The sequence below is a fragment of the Equus caballus genome, chromosome 3 (genome assembly GCF_041296265.1).
Source record: "Equus caballus isolate H_3958 breed thoroughbred chromosome 3, TB-T2T, whole genome shotgun sequence".
Lineage (NCBI taxonomy): Eukaryota > Metazoa > Chordata > Mammalia > Perissodactyla > Equidae > Equus > Equus caballus.
In genome coordinates, this window is record NC_091686.1 from 123,137,430 (window position 1) to 123,162,245 (window position 24,816).

At 40.1% G+C, this 24,816-nt stretch overlaps 1 protein-coding gene across 4 annotated transcripts in view; it reads right to left on the reverse strand.

Moving 5' to 3' along the window:
* HTT (huntingtin) overlaps positions 1-24,816 on the reverse strand; it is a 165,625-nt gene that overhangs the window by 133,829 nt on the left and 6,980 nt on the right. For all 4 annotated transcript variants that reach the window (XR_011437274.1, XM_023638468.2, XM_023638466.2 and 1 more), the window contains exons 2-4: positions 15,986-16,069; positions 5,450-5,570; positions 280-339 (exon numbers count right to left, since the gene is read on the reverse strand). Coding sequence is in view for 3 of the 4 variants with exons in the window: in XM_023638468.2 (XP_023494236.2) it covers positions 280-339; positions 5,450-5,570; positions 15,986-16,069 (265 nt within the window). In the remaining variant the exon portion in view is untranslated. The remainder of the gene's footprint in view (positions 1-279; positions 340-5,449; positions 5,571-15,985; positions 16,070-24,816) is intronic.

A 24,816-nucleotide genomic window follows, 5' to 3' on the forward strand; every position in this document is an offset into this window, starting at 1 on the left:
AGAAAAGACCACTCAAGTGCACATCTACTTGAGAAATTTTAAAGTCTAGTGGACTTGAGTGATAAAGATACAAAAAATAAATTACCACTTTTAATTCCCATCTCATCTAATAAATAATGAAGAATGACCTTATGAAGAAAAGTGAAACAACAGTCCATTTTACCAAACAGCATTTCCTTCTAACATTTTTACTTATAAAATAAAAGATAAAATTTCACATATACTGCTCAATACAGTGAAACAGTACCATTTTTTCAATAATGTAAAATAAAGGCCTACCTTTTTAATTTCCTTATAGAGTTCTAACTGTAACCTTGGAAGATTAGAATCCATCAAAGCCTACAACAAAACACAAGAGATTTGTTCATGGAAGACACATTCCACTAGCAGTTCTAAAGAAAACTAAAAGGCAACTAAAATGCCAATTTGGGGGCAAAGTAGAATATAATAGCAACTAAACTAAGAACCTATTCATTAAGAAAGGAGCATATATATGCAGGAAGTTACTGAATAAACTAAATACAGGTCATTCACTTGAATAAAAAAATGTTGGGAAAAGAATTAAACTTTTATTACAATCAAATACTACACAATAACAAACTTAAATGGTAGATGGTTCAAATCAAATCTACAGTTCTTATATTAAATCTTTAATATTCAATGAGTAAAAGAATAACCTGAAAAGTTTCTTTCTTCATTGAAGTACACTCTGTTGAATGATCCAACATTAGCAATGCCCTCCAGTCTGCAGTGCCAGGGAAGCAGTGGGTGTACTTTAAGACGAGAGCCTGTCGCTCTAGGAACACACCTCTTGATGCAGAAGCCCACGTCCTTTCTGAAGGTCTGGTCCTCCCTTGATGCACAGATGCTCCTAGCCCCACGGCCCCAGTGACCCTCTGAACCCAGTGGCAGTTGGGAGCCTCACGCTCCTCACAGCACATTTCTCGTCCCCTCCCTGGTCAGTTATGGGCCAAACCAAAACAAGTGGCCATGTGGCCAACTTCAACCCCATAAGAATGGCTGATGGCAACACAAAGTTCATGTTAGAGAGGGCTTCTCAAGATGGAAGGAAGGGAGAGGAAAAACTTCTGTGCCCTACTCTCACCTGTAGGAACCCTCTCTTCTGAAAGGGTATTGCCAATGTCTTGTCCACCAAGAAGAGAGGAAGGAAAGATGTAAACAAGCCTCAACAGAAAAGCCCTCCTTCTTTCATGTGATATACAGCATCTGATGTCTACAAACCAAACTGGTCTTAGTAAACTCATGTGAGGTCACCTACTGGTTCAGTGAGCTTGAAAATCAAAAGCAGAATCACACTTTGGGAGGTTCTGAAGTATGATAATGTCTCAGAAATTTTTAAATCCTAATTCTGTTGTTTCAGTTTGTACTAAAAATCCTTAACGGAGCAAACCAAAATGGACAAACATATGTTAAAACACTACTTTGCAGAGGCCGGCCAAGTGGCTAAGTGGTTAAGTTTGCACCCTCTGCCTCAGTGGCCCAGGGTTTTGCTGGCTCAGACCCTGGGCACAGACATGGCACCACTCATCAGGCCATGCTAAGGCAGCATCCCACATAGCACAACCAGAAGGACTTACAACTAGAATATACAACTATGTACTGGGGGACTTTGGGGAGAAAAAGAAAAAACAAACATTGGCAACAGATGTTAGGTCAGGTGCCAATCTTTAAAACAAAAGAGAGACTGGCCAGAAGTGGTGGGAACAGCCAGAGCCCCAGACCTCCATGATAAAGTATTCCCATAGTGAAGATGACCCAGGCAGGAGGGGTGTGAGGACAGGGGTCTGGGTATTTCAACATGGAGGGGAGACTGGACCTCTGGCTTCCTTTAAAAAAAGAGGAAAAGAAACCCACGCTACTTTGCAAATAAAACTAGGAGACATATTAAAGTTTTATTTTGTTTTATAAACTAATATCAAACATTTTATAACAAGAGAAAAACCAAACCTCAAACCCCTAACAATAGCACAACATCAGCTCTCACAGCCACTGGGTGATGGTAATATACCATCTGATCCCTCCTTGCTGCTGAACCCACCTCCACACTGAAGCAGGCACGCGCTCAGCTGTCTCCTCAGGGGCATTCCCAATGCCACCATCCTAGTTCTAGACTCCACTCTCTTCCCTGGACTACTCAGCCTCTAAGGCAGGCTACACGTTGTCACCATGTTACTCTTCCTAAATAAAGCACTCATCAGACCACATCAAAAATCTTCAAGAACTCCTCATTCTCTACCAAGTAAAGTACGAACCCCTTGAACTCACCCTCGACACCTCCCATTCTCTGGCAGCACACACCGGGGCCACCCTCCTCTGTGAGCCTATGGAGGTTTCCTGGTGCCCCCTAGAGGCAGGATGCTGCAGTGGTTAAGAAGGTCCCGAATCTCCACGCTCACCTACTAGCCACCGCCTCGAGGAAGCCTTTTCTGCCTCCCTCATCAGAAATCATCTCAGCCTCCTGACTGCCGTGATGAGTTGTCAACATCTCTCAGAACTTAGAGTTTATACTACGCATTAAGTTATTTCAGTATAAACATGCTTCCTCCCCAAGACGTAAAATACTTGAGGGCAGGGGCATGATGTCAGGCTGAAGCAGATCCCCAGTGCATTTTCCTGCATAAATGAAAAGCAAAATGTGCTCCATTTTCTTGGGTCATATAGAGTCTGGTCCTTATCATAAGCATATAACAATACTCATTAGAAAACTAAAGTCTGGAACCTGACTCCTAAGGGACTCCTCCTGTGTTCCTGCCCAACCCTGGCCTAGGGCCATCCACATTCTCCCAAACATGTCCTTCCTCTGCCACAATGAGAACAAATCTGGCCAGACCCTGATCTCACTCCCAGCCTGCTGAACCTGAGTCTACAGCATTTGAGGAAGCAGAAATTTGAGCACAGCCAAACCCCGTGATGCCCAACTTTAAGGAGAAAGAGGAGGTTTAGAGAGACTGACCTCATCCCATGTTCAGGGGCATAACATGAGAAGCTGGAATCTCTGCACTGGGAGACTAGAAACAAAGAACAGGAAAAGGGAAGAAATAGGGAAATGGCCAGGAAGAGAACCCAGGACCTAAAGTTACGACCCAGGGTCACGGCCCACAATTCCCAAACATACACCAAGCTATTCTGCCCAGCAGTTCTTGGAAACAGGTTTCTGAAGACGACAGGCTTAAAAACAGAACAACGCCTATGTGTAAAATGACCAATCGGAGCAGTTTGGGATCACTCTGTTCTTTCTGCCCTCCTTAATTCCTCTCTTGCCATGAACCAAGGTAACATGTGGTGCCCTCTTTAGGTTTTCTGATTCTAAGGGTCAAAATTCGAGAACTGAAATGTCAGAAAAAGCCCAGCCTGGTCCTGCCAATTGGAATAATAAAAGCAACAAGGATATTTAGTGCTGGAGAGAAGTAAGTGTAACTGAAAAATATCTGCAAGTACGCTGTGGGACCCCATGCACATGTGAATGTCACAATGGACCATCTGGCATAGAGAATAAGGTTAAACGACCACTGGCCATTATATCATATTGGGAGGGGGGATGAAAGCAAAAGCATGAAACGCAGGTGAAGGAAGACCAGGTGCCTACCACGAGATGAAAGAGGGATCTCCCAAAGGCTGCTCCTGACTGAGGGAGCTAGAGTCCCGTGGCCACAGGGAAGCCAGCATCCTGAGCACAGAAAGCATGACTCGCCAAGAAACGATCTGCTGCCAGACGGGACGGACTCCTTGAGCAACAGGAGACCATGCAATCCACAGGACGGAAAATGGAGAGTGGCTGGTGCTCTCGCATGCCCCTCAATCTCTTTGGGTAAGAATGTAAGAATCTCATTACCAATAAGAATACGTCTTACCACTCTGGGGACCAGCAAGTGGCCAGGATGATGCCAAGCACATCTTGAACATAACTGCATTTGATCCTCACACATACAAGCACTGACACACACTGCCAAAACCTTGTCTGATTGCCTTTATAGTGAAGGCTCATAAAATCAAATACATTCCCCAAAGTTGTCCAGATAGTAGAGGGCAGAGGCAAGATTCAAATGCAGGTCTCTTTCACTCCAAAATCTACGTACATCCACGGGGAAATGAGGCCTCAATCGCCTTAAACACAGGAGTAAAGGGGTGATCATCTGCCTGAGGAAGGCTGGACCCATGAAGGAAAAAGGAAGGATAATTTCTTGGCCAATGTAAAATGTGACCACTCTCCAGAGAAAGGCCTTGGGAAGACTCCAAAGAACAATTTTGTTTCTCAAAATCCTAACGAGAAGGGAATTAGTCAACTAACCTATGTTAGGTTGGAGTTGTTGGCTGATCTAGGCAAGTAAATATTATTAGAAAGAGAGCCTTCAAGGAAAATGAAGATGCAGCCTCTTCTCAAAGCGTTATCAAAATTTCAGGGGTAGAACTTAAAGCAGTGGAGAAAAATAAGAAAGACTGGAAAGATCCAATAAACAAGGATCCCTGCAGAGGAGAAAGTAAGGTACATTTTCTCCACAACCATTATCAAGAAATGGTTTTTGGAGAAAGTGTCAAGAACTACATCAGAGAACCTTCCTTGGTGCTGGCTAGCCTACAGTGGGAATATCTAAAGTTGGACACGCAATTCAAAAGGCCTGTTCATAAACTCAAAGGTGGCCTAGAAGGTGACCAGGATGGGTTGGGGATGCACACCAGGAAAGGGGCAGAATGAGAAAAACAAGGATAGCTTTTCAATACATCAAGAATTATGGAAGAAGGACTTTATCCTCAATGGCAGCAGAAAACAGAAAAAGGGAACAGTAGATGAAAGCTATGGTGATCGTGGGCACAAACTACATAAGCGAGCCATAACAGAAGACAAGTATACCCTTCTCTCTCCTTACCTCACTTATCATCCAAGGGGCTTTGGCTTTCCGGCTTTACCATTCTTTTCTGGGAACTCCTTTCTCCCCAGTTACGTCACACTAAGTCCAGCTAATCTACTATAGAACTCACGTCTTCACCTGCAAATAGTACTGACTGACCCAGGTCTTAGGAGGAACAGGGAAAGGAAATGAAAGAAAGGAGGCTAGAGACACCAAAGACAGATTCTATTCACCCATTCCTCTGTCTTCTCAGAGTCTGAGGGTTTCTCTGGGCTTTGCCAATCAAAAGTTGGTGCCTGTAGTGACATTCTCCCCAAGAGCACCCAGTGGCCACCATCAGTGCCCATCCCTGACCTACACACTGCACAGGCACAAGCGTAAACACAGTCCCTTCTGATTCAGCAGGTGTGGCAAGCACACTGGCACCTACCAGAGCACCTCCAAACCACATACCATGAATGAAAAAAGTTCAGACATCCTAAGGGACTCTGCTACTCAAAACAAAAGAACACTCCATTATGGTTTCCTCTCTGAGTCTGTAATAATTACAGCTTGGAGAACACCGTCCACAGGATTCTTACTTTTATGACTTTGTTGAGGCATTCGTCAGCCACCATCCTGACATCTGACTCTGCGTCATCACTGCACAGCAGAAAAAGTTCCATAGCGATGCCCAGAAGTTTCTGAAATTCTGGAGAATTTCTGAGTAAAAAAAAAGAGAGACTGTCACACCCAAGAGGAGCCTAAGACATGAAAACGAAATGTAATGAGGTATCTTGTATCCTATATGGGATTCTGGAACAGAAAAAAGACATGACATAAAAATTAAGGTTAATAGTATATCAATATTGATCCATTAATTGTGAAAAATGAACCGTGGTAATGTAAAACACTAATAATTGGGTTAACCGAATGTAAGGTACACAGGAACTCTTTATATTATCTTTGTAATTTTTGTGTAAATCTAAAACTACAGTAGTCCCCCCTTATCTGCAGGGGATACATTCCAAGACCCCCATGATGCCTGAAACTGTGGATAGTATGGAACCATATAGAGACTATGTTTTTTCCGATACATACATACCTAGGATAAAGTTTCATTTATAAATTTGGCACAGAGATTAACAACAATAACTAATAATAAAATAGAACAGTTTTAACAACATACCATAATAAAAGTTACAACAGTTCTTAGCAACCTCAGCATACAATTTTTTCTTTCCTTATTAAGTAGAGAGCTTTCTTTCACCTTTTCACTTAAAGGAAGCATTTTACGGCCTCTCTTTGGCATATCCAAACTGCCAGTATCACTACTCTCGTGCCTTGAGGTCATTATTAAGTAAAATAAGGGTCACTTGAAAACAAGCACTGTGATACAGCAGGTCAATCTGATAACCTAGACTGCTACTAAGTGATGAACGGGTGGGTAGTTTATACAGCATGGACCGCTGGACAAAGGGATGATTCACGTCCTGAGTGGGACAGAATGGGACAGGGCAAGATTTCATCACACTACTCAGAACGGCATGCAATTTAAAACTTATGAATTGTTTATTTCTGGAATTTTCCATTTAATATTTTCAGACTGCGACTGACCGTGGGAAATTGAAACCACAGAAAGCAAAACCACAGATACGGGGACTACCGTATTCTAAAATTTAAAAGTCTACTTAAAAAAAAAGAAGAGCCTGAACTTGCAAGACAAATCTCATCTTTTTCAAGTTTTAATTAAAAAGTCTTGAACGGATACTGCTTTATGTGTTTTTTAACTCAATTTAAAAAAGAAAAAAAAAAGACACTGCTTCAGATACTCAAACCCCAGATAGCCTCTCTGCCAGCAGGTCACTTTTACTCACACTTAACAATATTCTTGGAACCTTGAAAATCAGTATACCAATACAACTGTTTTACTCCTTTTTAATCTTGCTTTCAATATGCTCTAAAGTACAATCATATTTCACTGTAGACTCAACTTACTCATGGTAAGGCTATGTTTTTATTGCTCTATCACAGTCTTACAAAAACTGGAGTTGATGCAATATTTGTAAAGGATTTTAAATGTTTATCGAGAGCCTGTTTAGGCTGACGTGATCCAATTTGTTAAACATAGCCAAGACAGAGATAAGCTGATGGGCCACGTACACGAAACTAATTTCACAGCATTGTGAAGTATGGCAATGCAATAAGACAGCCCGTGAATAATGCTGCAATTCTTGAAACATCAAAATCAGATTGCTGTTTCATGATCTCAATCTAAAATATCCTGAAATGGAGTCTCCCTCAGCCTTTCTCTCTACATCATAATTCCTACCAATAGTTGGAAGAGCAGTGAGCCCAGGAGAAAGCCAAGGACCACATCAGTAATGATCAACAAATGCAAGCAAGAAACAAAGCACATCACTCAGCAATATTTCAGACCTCATCTCTGTGGAGTACCGCTGTGGATAAAGGATTAAGCAGGAAAGGTCCATAAGAGGCTTGCATAGCATTCACACACTGCTCAAAGCAGTGCTGTCTACAGAAATATAATATGAGCTACTTATGTGATTTTAGATTTTCTAATAGACATCAAAAATAAAAACAGGTTAAATTAACTTAATATTTCATTTAACAAAATATATTCAAAATATTATTATTTCAACATGTAATCAAAAACAAGAAATTATTGAGATACACAACAATCTTTTTTACAGCACATCTCAATTTAGACAAAATTTTCATCAGAAATACTTTATCTGTATTTAGACTTCATAAAATTCAGTTGAAAAAGTAGGTTCACTTGCAACTAGCAGATACATAAGTTCTGGATATCTAATGCACAACGCAGTGATTATAGTCAATAATACTACATCACAAACTTCAAAGTTACTAGGAGACTAGATCTTAACTGTTCTCAACACAAAAAAGAAATAACTATGTGATTTAATAAAGGTTTTAGCTAATGCTAATCATAGCATTGCATACCACTGCATAGCAATCATATTGCAATATGTAAATGTACCAAACCAACACGTTGTACACCTCAAACTTACACGTTATATGTCAATCATTTCTCAACTTTCAAAAAAGAAAAAAGGTAGGTATATATACCATTTCCAATTAGGCTTAGAAGTGCTCCAATAACTAAATCCAAACTTGATTTTTTTAATTTTAATTTAATAAAATAGATATAGGGCTAATCAGGTTATCTATTTCTGCTTTAGGGAGCTTTAGAAGTTTGTCTTTCAAGAAACTTTTCCATTTCATCCAAGTTGTCAAATTAATTGGCATAAAGTTATTCACAATATTCTTATAATCCTTTTAATATCTATACAACATATACTGATATCATCTCCCTCATTCCAGATATCAGTAATTTGTGACTTCACTCTTTCTTTCCTGACCAGTCTTATTAATTTTACTGATGTTCTCAAAGAACCTGCTTTTGGTTTTATTGATTTCCTATAGGTTGTTTTCTGTTTTACTAAGTTCCATTCTTATCTTTATTATGTCCATTCTTCTGCTAAATTTGGGTTTCACTTGCTCTTCTTTTTCAAGTTTCCTAAGTTGAAAGCTGAGGCAATGATTTGAGACCTTTCTTTTCTAAAATAGGCATTTAGTGCTATAAATTTCCCTTTAATATGCTATAGCAGCATACCAGAAGCTTTGAAATCCTTTGTTTTTATTTCAATCAGTTCAAAATACTTTTAAATTTCCCTTTTGACTTCTTTGATCCATGGGTAACATGGAGATGTGTTATATGTTTTCCACATATTTGAGGCTTTTCCAGGTTATCTTTCTGTAACAGCTTCCAATCTAATTACACTGAGGTCAGAGAGCATACTTTGTATGATCTGAGTCCTTTTACATTTAGAGACTTGTTTTATGGCCCAGCATACGGTCTATCTTGGCAAACGTCCTGTGAGCACTTGAGGAGAGTGTGTCCTCTGCTGTTCTGGGTGGAGCGTACATAACTGTCAATCAGGACACAGGGGCAGATAGTGTTTTCAAGTCTTCTAGATCCAGATTTTAAGTTTACACGTTCTAAGAATTTTTGAGAGAGGCTGTTGAAATCTCTGACTATAACTGTGGATTTGTCTATTTCTCCTTGCAGTTCTATCAGGTTTTGCTTCACGTATTTTTTAAACCCTGTACTTAGGTATATCAACACGCAGGACTGTTATGTCTACTGATGAACTGGTGCCTTTATCATTATGAAATGACCATCCTATTCCTGGTAACAGCCTTTGATTAGGAATCCACTTTGTCTGATATTAATATAACCCATTTAGCTTTCATCTGATTAGTGTTAGCATGGTGAACTTCTTTCCACTCTTTTACTTTTAACCTATTTGTGTCTTTATATTTAAAATGGGTTTCTCATAGGCAGTCTAGACTGGGTCTTGCTTTTTCATCGACTCTGAAAAATCTTTTACAATTAATGTCATTATTGATATAACTAGGTTTAAATGTACCAGTGTACCATTTCTTTCCTAGTTGTCCCACATGCTCTTTATAAGCCTTTTTCCCTATTTCTACCTTCTTTTGGCTTGAGTATTTTTATGATTCCATTTTCTCTCCTTTTTGGTATACTGACTATAACTGTTGTGCTTTTACTTGTTGCTTCACTGCTTATAGCATATATCTTTAATTTATCACAATCTGCATAGTGATATTATACCACTTCACATATAGCATAAGAAACTAACAGTGTATTGTATTAGTTTCCTGTGGCTGTGTAACAATTTACTAGAAACTGGGTGGCTTTAAAACACAGTAATTTATTGTCTCTCAGTCATGGAGGCCAGAAGTACAAAATCAGTATCGCTGAGTCACAATCAAGGTATTGGCAGTGCTGTGCTCCCTCCAGAGACTCTAAGGGAAAACGGCTCCTTGACCCTTCCAGCTCTAGCTGCTGCCAGCATTCCTTGGCTGGTGGTTGCATCACTCCAATTTTCAAGGCCAGCATCTTCAAATCTGCCTTTGTTTCATCTTCACATCACCTCCTGTATGTGTGCGTGTGTGCATAAAATTCCCCTCTGCCTCCTTTTTATAAGGATACATGTGACTGCACTTAGGGCCCACCTGGACAACCCAGCATAATCTATCTCAAGATCCTTAACTTACTCACATCTGTAAAGACCGCTTTCCCTTAGAAGGTAACATTTACACAGGATTCCGGGGATTAGGACCTGATATGTTTGAGGGGAGGAAGCATTATTCTGCCTACCACAAGCGTATTTCCATTTCTGCTCTTGGGGCCTTCAAGCTATTATTGTCATATATTTTACTTCTACATGCTATAAACCTCACAATCAATTAAATTTTTAGGAGATTAAAAATACGGGGGAAAGTCTTATATTTACCCACTCTAGTTACCACTTCCATAGCTTTCCAATCCTTCATGTAGATCCAGATTTCTATCTGGTATCATTTCCCTCCTACCTGAAACACTTCTTGTCTCTTACAGTGGTTGCCTGCTGGACATAAATTATTTCAGCCTTTGTATGTGTGAAAAAGTCTTTATTTCACCTTTGTTTTTGAGAGAGAGATTTTTACTAGGTATAGAGTCTATGGGTTTTTCCTTCTCAGAACTTTATAGATGGTGTTCCACTGACTTCTGGCATACACTGTTTCCAATGAGACACCCACTGTCACTCTTACCCTTGTTCAACTTAGGTGTTTTTTATGTCTTTTTCTCAACATATTTAACCTTTTCTCTAGCTCCCTGAACACATGAAATACAGTTACAGTAACTGTTGTAATGTTTCTGTGAACCACTTTTACCACCTGTGCAATTTCCAGGTCCGCTTGACTTGATTTTTCTCACTATGAATCACATCTTTCTGCTTCTTTGTATTCCTGATCATTTTTGAATGGATGCCAGACCTTGTAACTTTTATCTCACTGGGTGCTATATACTTTCGAATTCCCGTAAATATTCTTCACCTTTACTCTAGAATGCAATTATGTTACTTTGGAAGAGTATGATCCTCTTGGATTTTGCTTTTAAGCTTCCTTAGGCAGGATCAGAACAACATCTCAGTCTACGGCTAAGTCAGCCCTGTTGTTAAGGCAAACCCTTCTGAGTCCTACAACCAACGCCCCACGAAGGATGAGGTTTCCACTCTGGCTGGTGTGAATAGGAGCTCTTCCAGGGTCATTTTTCACAAGCATGTGTGTATCAATACTCAGTTAAGACTTGAGAGCCACTCTGCAGGTCTCCAGAGATCGCTCTGTGCAGCTCTCTCCTCTTTGGGTATGCCCCCATGGGCTCTAGCCACCTTGGTCTCTTGGGACTACCAGCTCTGTCTTCTCAGTTCCACAACCACTGGGCTCTGCCTGGGTGTCCCCTCCTCATGTCATGGCCAAGAAACTCCCTTCAGGTATCAATCTGGGGAAATCATAGGGCTCCCACATTAGTTTTCCATTTTTCCAGGATTGCTATTGTTCTTTGCCTTGATGCCCAGTGCCTTGGAAACCATTGTTACATATATTTTAACCATTATCAATTGTTTTAGGCAGGAAGGCAAATCCTGTCCCTGTTACTTATCTTAGCTAAAAAAAACAATCTTTCTTGATTTATCTTAATTTTTTAACATATTAATATCTTTTCTGATAACAAATATAAATATCTACCAGTCATCTTTTATAAAATTAACTAACATTCCCTTCTATAAATGTATAAACTTTTCAACTCCCCTATCGGTAAGTCATTAAGATTATTTCTAATTTTCTAATGGGATAAACAGCACTGCACCAACATCATCACACCCTTGACTAAGGATAAATGCCTGAAGTGAAACTGCTAAGTCAAACACAGATGACAGTCTACAGCTTTATATTTTGCCAAATTGCCTTTTAAGAAAGTTGTATCACCTCTGATGAAATCTTGAGTACTTTCTGTTTGCCAATTGACAGGTAAAAAATGTTATTTTGTTTTAGTCTCATTCTACCGATTACTAGTAAATTTGAACATTTTTCCATAGGAAGCATGAAATAAGTGTTAGCTATTTACGTTTATTGGCCCAGTCATATTTCTTCTTCTCTGAACTACCTATTCACGGTCTTTGGCTATTTTTCTATTAGCTTGATAGTCTTTTTCTTAATGACTATAATTGCTCTTTATGCAGGCTACTAAGCCTCTGATATATATGCTGTCAATACTTTCCCCAAGTTGAATTTACTTTTGCGTTTAAGATGGTCTTTGTCATACTGAACTATATTCCAGCCAAAACAATTTTTTCCTTTATATTGTTAGTCTTCCTTAGCCTAAGATTAAATGTTCTTTTGGTAGTTTTTACATTTATGTAATTAATCTGACACTTGTGTTTGTTTGCAACGAGGTACACAATTTCCCCTAAATAGTCAGTTGGTTCAACAGCCCACTATTGCCCTACTAATACAAAATGCGACTTTCATCATAAATTCATACACGCAGATACACACACACTTCCCTAACTTTCTATTCTATACCTTCTTCAGTGTCTAATAGCAATTTTAATGTGATGTGCACATGGTCTCACCAAATTAATGATGGTTTCAGATTTTCTTTGCAACAGTTGTGTATTTATTCTTGTAGCTGAACAAGTTCAAAAATACCCCTACTAGAATTTTGATCAAGATCATTTGAAATTTACAGATTAATTTAGAGAAAATTCAACTTTATGATAAAATCTTCCCATCTGGGAAGGAAAGTACTCACTTATACTTTTCAGGAAAATCAATAGGGTCTTTATGTAGTTTGTGCATATTTCTTGTAATTCCTTGAAATGCTATACGTTGGTGCTACTATGATTTGGATCTCAAACCATTATATTTTCTAACTGATTTATGCTAACATATGGAAAATCTATGGATTTCTATATATTTATTTTTACTCAACCACCTTGTCAAGCACACTTGCTTACATGAGGGTTCCTAGGTATTCCCAAGAGGATACTAGTTAAAAACAAATCCCTAGACTCCACCTGAACAGAAAGTTTAAGAGTGTTGGAGAAAGAGGGCAATGAGGTATCATCATTACTGTATTTTTGACAAATTTTCCAGATGATTTTGATGCTCATCCACATTTAGGAACCAGTAGGTCAGACCACCAAATCAAGAGCTCAAGCAGACTAATAGTCACAACGTACCAGAAGTTTCAGATGACTTCTCACATTAAAAACTCCACAAGCTGCCACTGAAATAACCCCACTGGAGATAAGGTCAGTAAATCACAGAAGCTACAAGAATGTACCAAAGACTTAGTTACATTCAAGGAGAGATCACAAGAAATACCAGCCATCAAGAAGATTTCATAAAACATTATATATACATAAAATAGCCACTTCAGCTCTACCCTCTGAAATTCCTACAAAGTATGGAAAGCATCTTAAAACAAACTTGTTCTTTGATCTGATGAGACCAAAAATAACCTCTTGGGGTCCATAAAATATCCTACTAACATCCTCCTCTAGGGGCTGGCCCGGTGGCACAGCAGATAAGTTCGCACATTCTACTCCAGCGGCCCGAGGTTCGCCAGTTTGCATCCCGAATGCAGACCTACGCACAGTTTGTCAAGCCATGCTGTGGCAGGCATCCCACATGTAAAGTAGAGGAAGATGAGCAGGGATGTTAGCTCAGGGCCAGTCTTCCTCAGGAAAAAGAGGAGGACTGGCAGCAGATGTTAGGTCAGGGCTAATCTTTCTCAAAAAAAAAAAGCTCCTCGGTAGAATAAGAAGTATAATGACTATCAGCATTATTCCATAAAAACAGAATAGATACACAGTAGCTCCCCCCTTATCCACAGCTTCGCTTTCCGCAGTTTCAGTTACTCATGGTCAGTCACGGTCCAAAAATATTAAGTGGAAAATTCCAGAAATAAACAATTCATAAGTTTTAAATTCCAGGCCATTGTGAGTAGCGTGATGAAAGCTTGCACCATCCCGCTCCATCCCATCCAGGACATGAATCTTCCCTTTGTCCAGTGGATCCATGCTCTATACCCTACCTGCCCATTAGTCACTTAGTAGCATTTTGCTTATTGTGGTATCACAACGCTTGTGTTCAAGTAACCCTTAGAAATGCCACAAAGCATAGAGTAGTGATGCTAGCAATTTGGATATGCCAAGGAGAAGGCGTAAAGTGCTTCCTTTAAGTGAAAAGGTGAAAGTTCTCAACTTAAACAAGAAAAAAATTGCATGCTGAGGTTGCTAAGATCTATGATGGGAACGAATTTTCTATCCATGAAATTGCGAAGAAGAAGAAGAAATTCATGCTAGTTTTGCTGCTGCACCACAAACTGCAAAAGTTATGGCCATAGTGCGAGATAAGAGCTTAGTATGGGAAAAAACATAGTATTTATAGGGTTCAGTACTATCCATGGTTTCAGGCATCCACTGGGGGTCTTGGAACACATTCCCCTCAGATAAGGGGGAACTACTGTACTAATGTGAAAACTATTAACTGCTACTATTTTGATTTAAGGTGGCAAACTGAACCACAAATCAACCTTAAGATATCTCAACATACTTTACTAATATGTGAATCTAAGCCACAACATTCCACCAATTCCACTGAAAATTACCAAGAAACAAAATAAATATAAAGCATTTTGAAAGGTTATGTATCCGGAAAACAAGATCTCTTCCACTCTTATTCCTTGAGACCTGGATGGTGAAGATCAGATGAACGGAGCTGTGCTGCAGCAGCAGGGCACCAAATGCTTGTCGGGCCTTTAAAGTCATTTCACACAAAAGCAATGATAATTTATAGGACAACGTACATCGTGACAGGTTGTATTTCTTGCTCTCAGGCAGCTCTTGAATACATCTATGCAGTTCTTTACAGTGTTTCACATGTATCACTTGATCCCACAAGAACCCCATAAAATGGGGTTTTCATTTCGTAACTGAAGCAACAATAGAGGCTCCAAGAAGTTAAACTTATCTAAAATCACCCAGCTTTAAAGGAGTAGAGATGGAATTCAAACCTTTTTTCATACTTTTACCATAGTATTGTTTTCTACAATAGCACGCTAACTTAGAATTTGTATATTTTCATTTTCAGCACATATTGTCATTTATTTCACCTTCTTCCCACATTGTTACAAATTAGACAAAAACAGAAAGCATCCACTATATTTCACATCCAACAGAAGGAGTTCAATTAAAACGAAATATGTGAAATCACTTTGAAAGTATAAAATACAAATGCAATGTGCAATTAAAAATAAGTGAATTACCAATTTTCTGTCAGTACTAAAGTCAAGATTATTATTCACAGGGCTTTTTCAAACAGATTACAAAGAGCTCTTTCCAGCTGTCCCGCAGAAGAATAACATGAATTCTTTATTCCAAAGGAAAGAAAAGCAAGGAGAGAAGTATTTCATATATGCCCATCTGGGTAACAGAATTCAGAAATCAGGTACATCTGTCTCCCACTCAGCCATCAGAAACAGGCCTAACACATTTACATCCACAGCTACTACTAGAACAATGCTCAGAAAGACAGATGGTCAAAAGCTAAGAGGAGGAGGAGAATTAGCAAAGAAGCTACAAAAGAAGGTGCCATTAGTTCACCCAGAAGAAAGACCAACAAGGGAAGCAGACCTACAGTCAACTGCCCATGACCCCACTAACCACAGAGCCCAGATGAGCAGGCAGCAGCCCCACAGGGCAAACAGACAGCAGCGCAGAACCAAAGAAAAGGAACTATGAGAGACAATAACTGGACAGGCTCAGGCTGTTCGAATCACTGCAATCATGTACAAATAACAAACAAAAGATGGTTTTTAAATGATTACTGTTACCAAGAGAGCTAATTAAATATAAACATACTGTTTAATTAACATAATGGTTACAACTGTCACACGTAAGATTACAGAAAGGAAACATTACTCCTTATAGTGTCTGGGTATCCTTGATATATATATAGCTAGAAGTATGGGGAAAGAGTCCTTTAAAGATTTTAAGACAACTGAGAAGACAAAGAATATTCTAGCCCATTAAGAACGAAAATAATAACCCACAACTAAAATATACAACTATGTACTGGGGGGATTTGGGGAGAAAAAGGAAAAATAAAATCTATTTAAAAGAAAAAAAATGAATGAAAATAAAGCTTTTTTCTCACTAGAAAGTTCAAAGTGCAATTACCTGAGAGACTGCGCCACTATGTTTTCACATATTGTCAGACAATGATTCACACGGTCTTTCTTGGTGGCTGAGAGTTCTTTCTTTCTAAAAGAAAAAAGAAAGCAGGAAAGGAAGTGAACATGTGTTGAATTATCCACCCCATTTATTTCTGCATATCATTCATTCATTCAACAAGCACTTCTTGACTACTAGGAATAAACCATATACTCCATGCTAGGGGGCAGGGTAGGGGATCAGGTCAGGGAGGTGGAGATGAGCTCAACCCAGGGTTTCCTAAACCACACTGCTCCATAGAAAAGATATGTGATGCTACTAATGCACTTAATTTTTCCCATTTGAGGGAGAAGGAGAAATTACATTGCAGTGACTCACCCAAGATCACACAATGGAGGGATGCGCAATTCAATGAAATACATAATGTAATATACACTCTACACACCAAGCGGCCTCCACTGCTCAAAATCGCATTGTTAATTGACTGCAGTCAGCATACCACACAGACCTCATGCTGTCGATTTGGTATAAAATAAGGTATACACTACGACTTATCACTCCTATACCCCCAAATAGCTACAAAAAAGCCTCCTGCTCAAAGCCTTTCTCCAAAGCCTCCTATTAAGACTTCTCAGCCAAACAAAAGGAGATAAATAGCCTGATCAGGAAGATCAGATTAAAGATGCTTGCTTCCCATCCAAACCTACAGCTTCATAGGTCTTCAAGGTAGGTACATTGAAATAAGGTAGAGAGGGATGATCCAAAGAGGAAGGCAAAAAATAAAGCAGGCTTAAGAACTACATCCAAAAAAGAACTTGACTGTGGTTGTTACCAGCACATGGTACTAACTAGAAACAACTAAACTACAAGACTACCAACTTTTTGAGAGAATTCTGTTACCAAAGAAATTAAAAAAAAAAAAATCTAACCTACAAACACCTGTGACTATTTAATCCCTAATGCACCCCACCCACCACCCCACCCCAGCCCCAGACCCCAGCTCCAAATCGTGCACCTGAAGGAACAGGCTATCACAACTGTGCAAATCCAGTGAAGACATACCCTCAAAAGAGACCTCAGACATGGCCAGGGCAGAAAACTGGCAAGGAAAAACCTCCAAAGGGAGAAGTCAGTGGCCGAAAAGAGGAACAGACAGGGTACCCAAGCAGAGAAAAGAAGCAGGGCCTGAATGAGAGGCCTAGTCCATGGCAAGTGGAGAGGGGCTTCCCAATGACGGCCCAGTAAGAGTCCATCATTCTGTGGGCTGGTGAGTGTGAGCCCAACGCCCAGTCTTAATGGGACTTTTACTGACAAGTTATACTGCAGACTGCTGATCATCCACAAAAACGACATTCTTCCCCTCCTGGACACACGCCTCCTGCTTAGAAGTTCCATCGCCCAGCCTCCCTGCACCCAGGGATAGACGCATGACTTAGTTCTCACAGATGAAATGGGAACAGAAGTGGAATATGGAGTGTCTACCTTGCTGGCTTGCCCTGGGTATCTCGCCCGTTAGTTCCCTCCAATTGGAACAAACTTGTCTAACACCCAGTTTTTGATGACACAGATAAAGACAACAAGAAGGCTACAGAGCCACAGGATGGAATGAGCCTGAGTTCTAAGTGACCACAAGAAGCAGAGATCCCCTACTCCCATCCTCATGAGCCACCCACTTCAAAAGCATGATGACTGAAACAACCCAAATGTCCTTCACCTGGTGAATGGATAAACAAACTGCTATAGCCAGACAACGGAATACTGCTTAGCAGTAAAAAAGGGCAATCCACTAATACACACGAGGGTGAATCTCAGTGTACCAGGTTCAAGACTACACATTAGATGATTCCATTTATATAATATTCTGGAAGAGACAAAACTACAGGAATGGAAAGTGATCAGTAATTTCCAGTGGCCAGGGAGGAGGAGTTGGACAGCAAAAAGGCATGGGGCATGGGGAAGTTTTAGGGGGTTGTAGAACTGTTCTAAATCTTGATTGTCGTAGTAGTTACATGCCTCTATCCATTTGTCAAAACTCAGAGAATTATGCACTAAAAGGGGTACATTTTTGAGGCCAGCCCTGTGGCCTAGTAGTTAAGTTTGGTGTGCTCCACTTTGGCAGCCCAGGTTTGGTTCCCAGGTGCAGACCTACACTAACCGTCAGCAGCCATACTGTGGCAGCAACCCATGTGCAAAACAGAGGAAGACTTGCACAGATGTTAGCTCAGGGTAAATCTTCCTTAGCAAAAAAGAAAAAAAAGGGTACATTTTACTATATGTAAATTATACCTCGGTCTTAAAAAGAATGTGCTATGAGAATTAAAGTGCTCTCTTCTTCCAAGTATCATATTAAAGTCTCTGTTAAAGTAGCTTAGAGTTTACCCAGTTTAAGACAGCCATGAAGAAAATTAAAGAACACCGATCATTTTAAGCATTTTAGGAGGCAAACTAACTCACCTATCCATTATTCTTTGACTTCCAAAGTGAAAAACCTTCCCAAGGCCTTAAATGAACTGAAATCACACACCAGTCTCCTAGCTATATAGGGAGTGGCCCCTCAATGTGACAGTGTCTTACACTGGGTCTAAAATGATTCTTCAGGGGAGTGGTAATGAGAAAAAAATTGACAAATGCTAAACTAAATGCACCTCACAATTTAATGGTGGTCAGAATAGAAATAAATACTCAGGACCAGAGATTTCCAGCAAAGTCAGAATCTAAACAAAACCTTCATCCTGTGGAGTCTCCGCTGCCAAGCCTGAGAGGTAGTGAGTGTGCGATTCATGGCAAGCCCCTTGCTCTGAGTGGGCCCTTTCCCAACCGTAACTGAACGGCTCACTGAAGTAGCAGCGGTAGCCAGGTATCTTTGGATGGGCCAACTCAGATCAGTGGCCATGGCTGCCCAGAGCATAGCCTGGAGAATACCGGGGCCTCATCTGTACTGAATAAGAAAGACCACAGTGGTGAATGGCTCAGCTGTCATAGACTGGGGGAGACGAGTCCCAGGGTCCCCCCAGGTGCAACATTACAAGCACTTATGAAGCAGAAAGTATTCCCTGGACTTGACAAGAGAACTCTGTGTACTGACAAAAGCAGCAGGTCAATACGCCAACTACATCTTTGGTTAAAATTACAATGTAGGGTGTCACTGTGCATCTCTCTCAGTAGAGCCACTAGGGTACCCAAAGAGAGTAAAGAGTCAACACACTACTTACTCACATGCCTGATGGAACATTTATCTATCCTCTTAGAAGTGACAGATACAAACAGGAGTTTTAAAAAGAACTTTGTCTCTCTCCTCATAAATGGGATGAACCAAAAGAACATAGTTAGCAATGAAAAATACCCGCCACATGATTTATTAAGACCTACTTGTGCTGTTCCCCATGCCAGAACTTGAGCAAAAGTTTATCAAACGAGGATTGTCAAAGACAGAATATTGATCTCAACCCAACAAAATAAAAATACATGTTTCTGTGGTCTGTTTCAGTCTAGCTCCTCCTCTGAGCTCCTGGTGGGGAAAGGCTGTCTTAGTCACCAGGGCCCCTTCCCAAGGCCCTGCCAGCAGCACTTCCATCGCACTTAGGGAACAGCTGTTCCTCCGATGATCTCCCCAGGGAGACAGACTAAGAGCAAGGGCCGTATCATATCTCTATTACTAACACTCAGCACAACACCTACACTTTACAGGTGCTTCATAGACTGCAAATAAAGGAAAGGATAAATAAATGTTTTCTGTAGGAGAATAGGTCAAATACACATTAAAACTGACTCAAAAGTTCTTGAGTCAGTCTCATAAATAGGATTCAGAAGATAAACGAAAATTACTTTAAACCTAAGTTTCTAGGACCAAGAGATGAAAGAAAAGTAGAAACAACAAAGCTTAAAAAAGAAAATTGTGGAGGGCTGGCCCGGTGGCATCATGGTTGGGTTTGCACGCTCCACTTCAGTGGCCCATGGTTCTTGGGTCTGAATCCCAGGCACAGGCCTACACCACTCATCAAGCAATGCTGTGGTGGCAACCCACATACAAAATAAAGGAAAACTGGTACAGATGTTAGCTCAGGGACAATCTTCCTCAAGCAAAAAGAGGAAGACTGGCAACAGATGTTAGCTCAGGGCCAATCCTACTCACCAAAAAAGAAAGAAAGAAAGAAAATTGTGGAGAAATCCCAACATACTTGAACTCAAACACTTTGCGGACCGACAGGCCTAGCCTGTGGAATCCCTCCAGCTGTAATCAAGACAATCAATCACAGGTCTTTTAACAACACCTTCGACGAGTCTTACTCTCAAGACTTTACTATCAAAAAGAGGATAGTAGGGGCTGGCCCCGTGACCGAGTGGTTAAGTTCGTGCGCTCCGCTGCAGGCGGCCCAGTGTTTCGTTGGTTCGAATCCTGGGCACGGACACGGCACTGCTCATCAAACCACGCTGAGGCAGCGTCCCACATACCACAACTAGAAGGACCCACAACGAAGAATATACAACTATGCACCGGGGTGGGGGGGATTTGGGGAAAAAAAATAAAATCTTCAAAAAAAAAAAAAAAGAGGATAGTATACTTTCTATCATGGTCAGCTAAGAAGAAAGCAATATTTTAAGTTTCTCTTCTTACCTCATCCACAATCATTTTCCAGCAATCCAAATCCTTTTTAGGAAAAAACAAATCTGGCAAAATATATCTAAATTTTAAAGTCACATGTAAAAGAATGAAAATTGACCATTCTTTTTCACCATTCACCAAAATAAACTCAAAATGGATCAAAGACCTAAAGGTGAGACCTGAAACCATAACGCTTCTGGAAGAAAACGTAGGCAGTACACTCTTTGACATCAGTATTAAAAGGATCTTTTCGGACACCACGTCTTCTCAGACAAGGGAAACAATAGAAAGAATAAACAAATGGGACTTCATCAGACTAAAGAGCTTCTTCAAGGCAAGGGAAAACAGGATTGAAACAAAAAAACAACCCACTAACTGGGAAAAAATATTTGCAAGTCACATATCTGACAAAGGCTTAATATCCATAATATATAAAGAACTCTCACAACTCAACAACAAAAAATCAAACAACCCAATCAAAAAATGGGCTGGAGACATGAACAGACATTTCTCCAAAGAAGATATACGGATGGCCAATAGGCACATGAAAAGATGCTCATCATCGTTGATCATCAGGGAAATGCACATCAAAACTACACTAAGATATCACCTTACACCCATTAGAATGACAAAAATATCTAAAACTAATAGCAACAAATGTTGGAGAGGTTGTGGAGAAAAAGGAACCCTCATACACTGCTGGTGGGAATGCAAACTGGTGCAGCCGCTATGGAAAACAGTATGGAGATTCCTCAAAAAATTAAAAATAGAACTACCATACGATCCAGCCATCCCACTACTGGGTATTTATCCAAAGAGCTTGAAGTCAGCAATCCCAAAAGTCCTGTGTACCCCAATGTTCACTGCAGCATTATTTACAACAGCCAAGACATGGAAGCAACCTAAGCGCCCATAAACAGATGAATGGATAAGGAAGATGTGGTATATATATACAATGGAATACTACTCAGCTGCAAAACAGAACAAAATCATTCCATTTGCAATAACATGGATGGACCTTGAGGGAATTATGTTGAGTGAAATAAGCCAGCGAGAGAAGGATAATCTGCGTATGACTCCACTCATATGAGGAATTTAAAAATGTGGACTAAGAGAACAGATTAGTGGATACCAGGGGAAAGGTGGGGTGGGGGGTGGGCACAAAGGGTGAAGTGGTGCACCTACAACACAAATGACAAACATTAATGTACAACTGAAATTTCACAAGATTGTAACCTATCATTAACTCAATAAAAAAAAAATCTAAATTTTAATCTTTTCCACACTTGATAGCCTTAGCATTATAAAATTCTGTGGGTAGACAGTCAATGTCTTCAATAGTTGCTAGTATTAAAATTCAAACAATAGTAAGTACCTATTTTGTACGAGAAGCATAAGAACAAACCACCTGGTTGCTACCCAAATACTTTGATTTTGCTCCATTTTTCTTAAACCCACTGTTATGTCTAACAGGGCTACACGTGTGTGTAACTGACATATTATCATTAAAGAACTACACAATTTTACCACGTCAAACCCTAAAAATACCAGCTTAAATATGAGGGCAAGTGTAACCAAAATCTTGTAAAAATTATCTCCTCTTTTATCACACTGAAGAAATACCCACGTTTTAAAGTGTGAGGATCAGACTTTACCCTCAGACACCCCAACAAAAGACATTAACCAAAACTATCAGAAAATTAAAAGAAAAAAACCTTCCAGTGTACCCACTGAAAGACGTAAAGGCAGCAACGTAATTAGTAAGTATAACAAGCCACTACCAGCCGGTGTAAACTTCCAAACCCAGTTGAACAAGGTCCATCACAATTTGACCTCAGGCTACTTTCCAAGCTCCATCTTCAGTCTGTATTTCTGAACCTTCAGAGAACTCTGGCCACTCGAAATAACTCACCTGTTTTGGGCATGCATCCTCAAACCCAGGTCTTATACGTTCTATGGTCCCTGCTTGAAATACCTCCTTCCTGTCTTATTTTGTCCAGTAAACAAACTTGGAAGTTTAAAAAATTACAACTATCTCATTCTTCCCTGGAATTTAACTAGATTGATGAACTGATAACTCAAACTGACTTGTTCTACGTGAAAAGTAAGTACGGAAATTAAGATGACAACGGAACTGCTTTGCGCGCTGGGCAGGAACTGGATGAACAGGGTGAGCACAGTCCTGACTCTTCAACCATTTTTTGGTAAACTTAGTCGTTCTAAGTTTAAATGTCATTAAGTTAAAATGTCATTTTAAGGCATTTAAATTTCACCTTCAAAATGAAAACAAACCTCAGCCAGCCCCCTCTGGTTGTGCAATGAAGCAATCTGCACGTAAACACACATTTGTAAGGAGAATCATATAAAAATCAAGGACTTTACAGCATACTACATTCACGTTAAAACAATGATCAAAGGACTCATTCTAAAAATAAGAATTCAAGCCCTCTCATCTCTTGTTTTTAGAATTACGCTACTTTAAGATTATGCATGAAAGATATGATTCCAGGTTGAAGATGGGCAAGGGAGAGGCCTATATTACCCAAGGAACTGAAAACAAGCATTCATTTTGCACCTGTCTGGCTACTCGTACTCACAGCACTTTCACATACACATTTCAAGTCAGTGCCTGCACACCCCACAGAGTGAGTAGACCTGAGGGCTAGAGGCTGCATGTCCTGCAGGAGCAGGGCTGGAAACAGCTGGGCAGGGATCCAAGTCTTCGGATTCCTCATCAGCTGCTCTTTAAGTTTTGCCAAGTACTATACTAATGTGAGAGTATTCCTAGAAAATTAGGACTCTTTCAGAAAAAATTTTTTAAGAAGAAATGGGACACAAAGAGTCATTGTGGAATTATGTTTCATACATAATTTAAAAATAAAAGTACTGTCTGATTAGGGGAACCAAAGCCTAAGATTGCCCCACACTACAGTCTGTATCATAGAAAAGGGCCTTTAAAATAAAGCCTTTCTCACTAGTGATCTAACTGAATGCAGTCACAATTACTAACAGAAAAAGGTGCAATCCACAAACCAATCTGTTATACTAAGTGAAAAAAGTCTAACACAAGGCCCCATCTTGTATGATTCCATTCATAAGAAAAGTCCAGAATGGGCAAATCCACAGAGACAGGGGCTGCCAGGGGCTGGGGGAGGGAAAATAGGAAATGATTGCTAATGGGGAGGGGTTTCTTTCTTTCTGGGGTGATGAAACGTTCTGGAAATTAGATAGTGGTGATGGTGGCAGACTCTTGTGATATACTAAAAACCACTAAATTGTACACTTTGAAATGGTGAATTTCATGCTATGCGAATCATAATCTCAGTTTCTTGAAAATCTGTCTGCATATCCTGTCAGCTCTTCCTCCAAAGAGATCCAGAATCTGACCACTTCTGACCACTTGGCACAAGCTGCCAGCACCTCTAGCTTTGATTACTTCAATACTTTCCAGCCGTCTCCCTCTTTCATTCATGCTCCCTGTCCACCAGCACAGACCTTTTTTTAAATTTGAAGTTTTTATTGAGATGATTGTAGATTCACATGCAATTGTAAGAAATAATAGAGATCCAGTGTACACTTCACCCAGTTTCCCACAGTAGTGACATTTTGAAAAACTATAGTATAATATCACAACCAGAACACTGACAGTGACACAATCCACTGATTTTAGATTTCTGGTTTTACTTTTACTCATTTGTGTGTGTGTATGTGTGTGTGCATGTGCATCTAGTTCTAAACAATTTTATCAGATGTGTAAGCTTGTGTATCCAACACCAAAGTCAAGATATAGAACATTTCGATCACCACGAGGATCCCTCTCTTTGCCCTTTCAGAACCACTCCCACCCCCTCCTTCCTCCTCTGGGGATCCCACCCACCACCCTGTCCCTAACCCTGGCAACCACTCCTCTATTCTCCATTCCTAGAACTCTGTCATTTCAGAAATATTACATAAATAGAATCACACGATAGGTAGCCTTTGGAGATTGGCTGTTTTCACTAGCACAATTTCCCTAAGATTCATCTAAGTTGTTGCATGTATCAGGAGTTTGTTCCTTTTTATTGCTGAGTAGTTTAACCTTTCACCTGCTGAAGGACATCTAAGCTGATTCCAGTTTCTGGCTATTATGAGTAAAGCTGCTACGAACACTCGTGCACAGGTTTCTGTGTGAACGCAGGTTGTCGTTTCTCCGGGATAAATGCCCAGGAGTGTGACTGCCGGGCCACACAGGAAC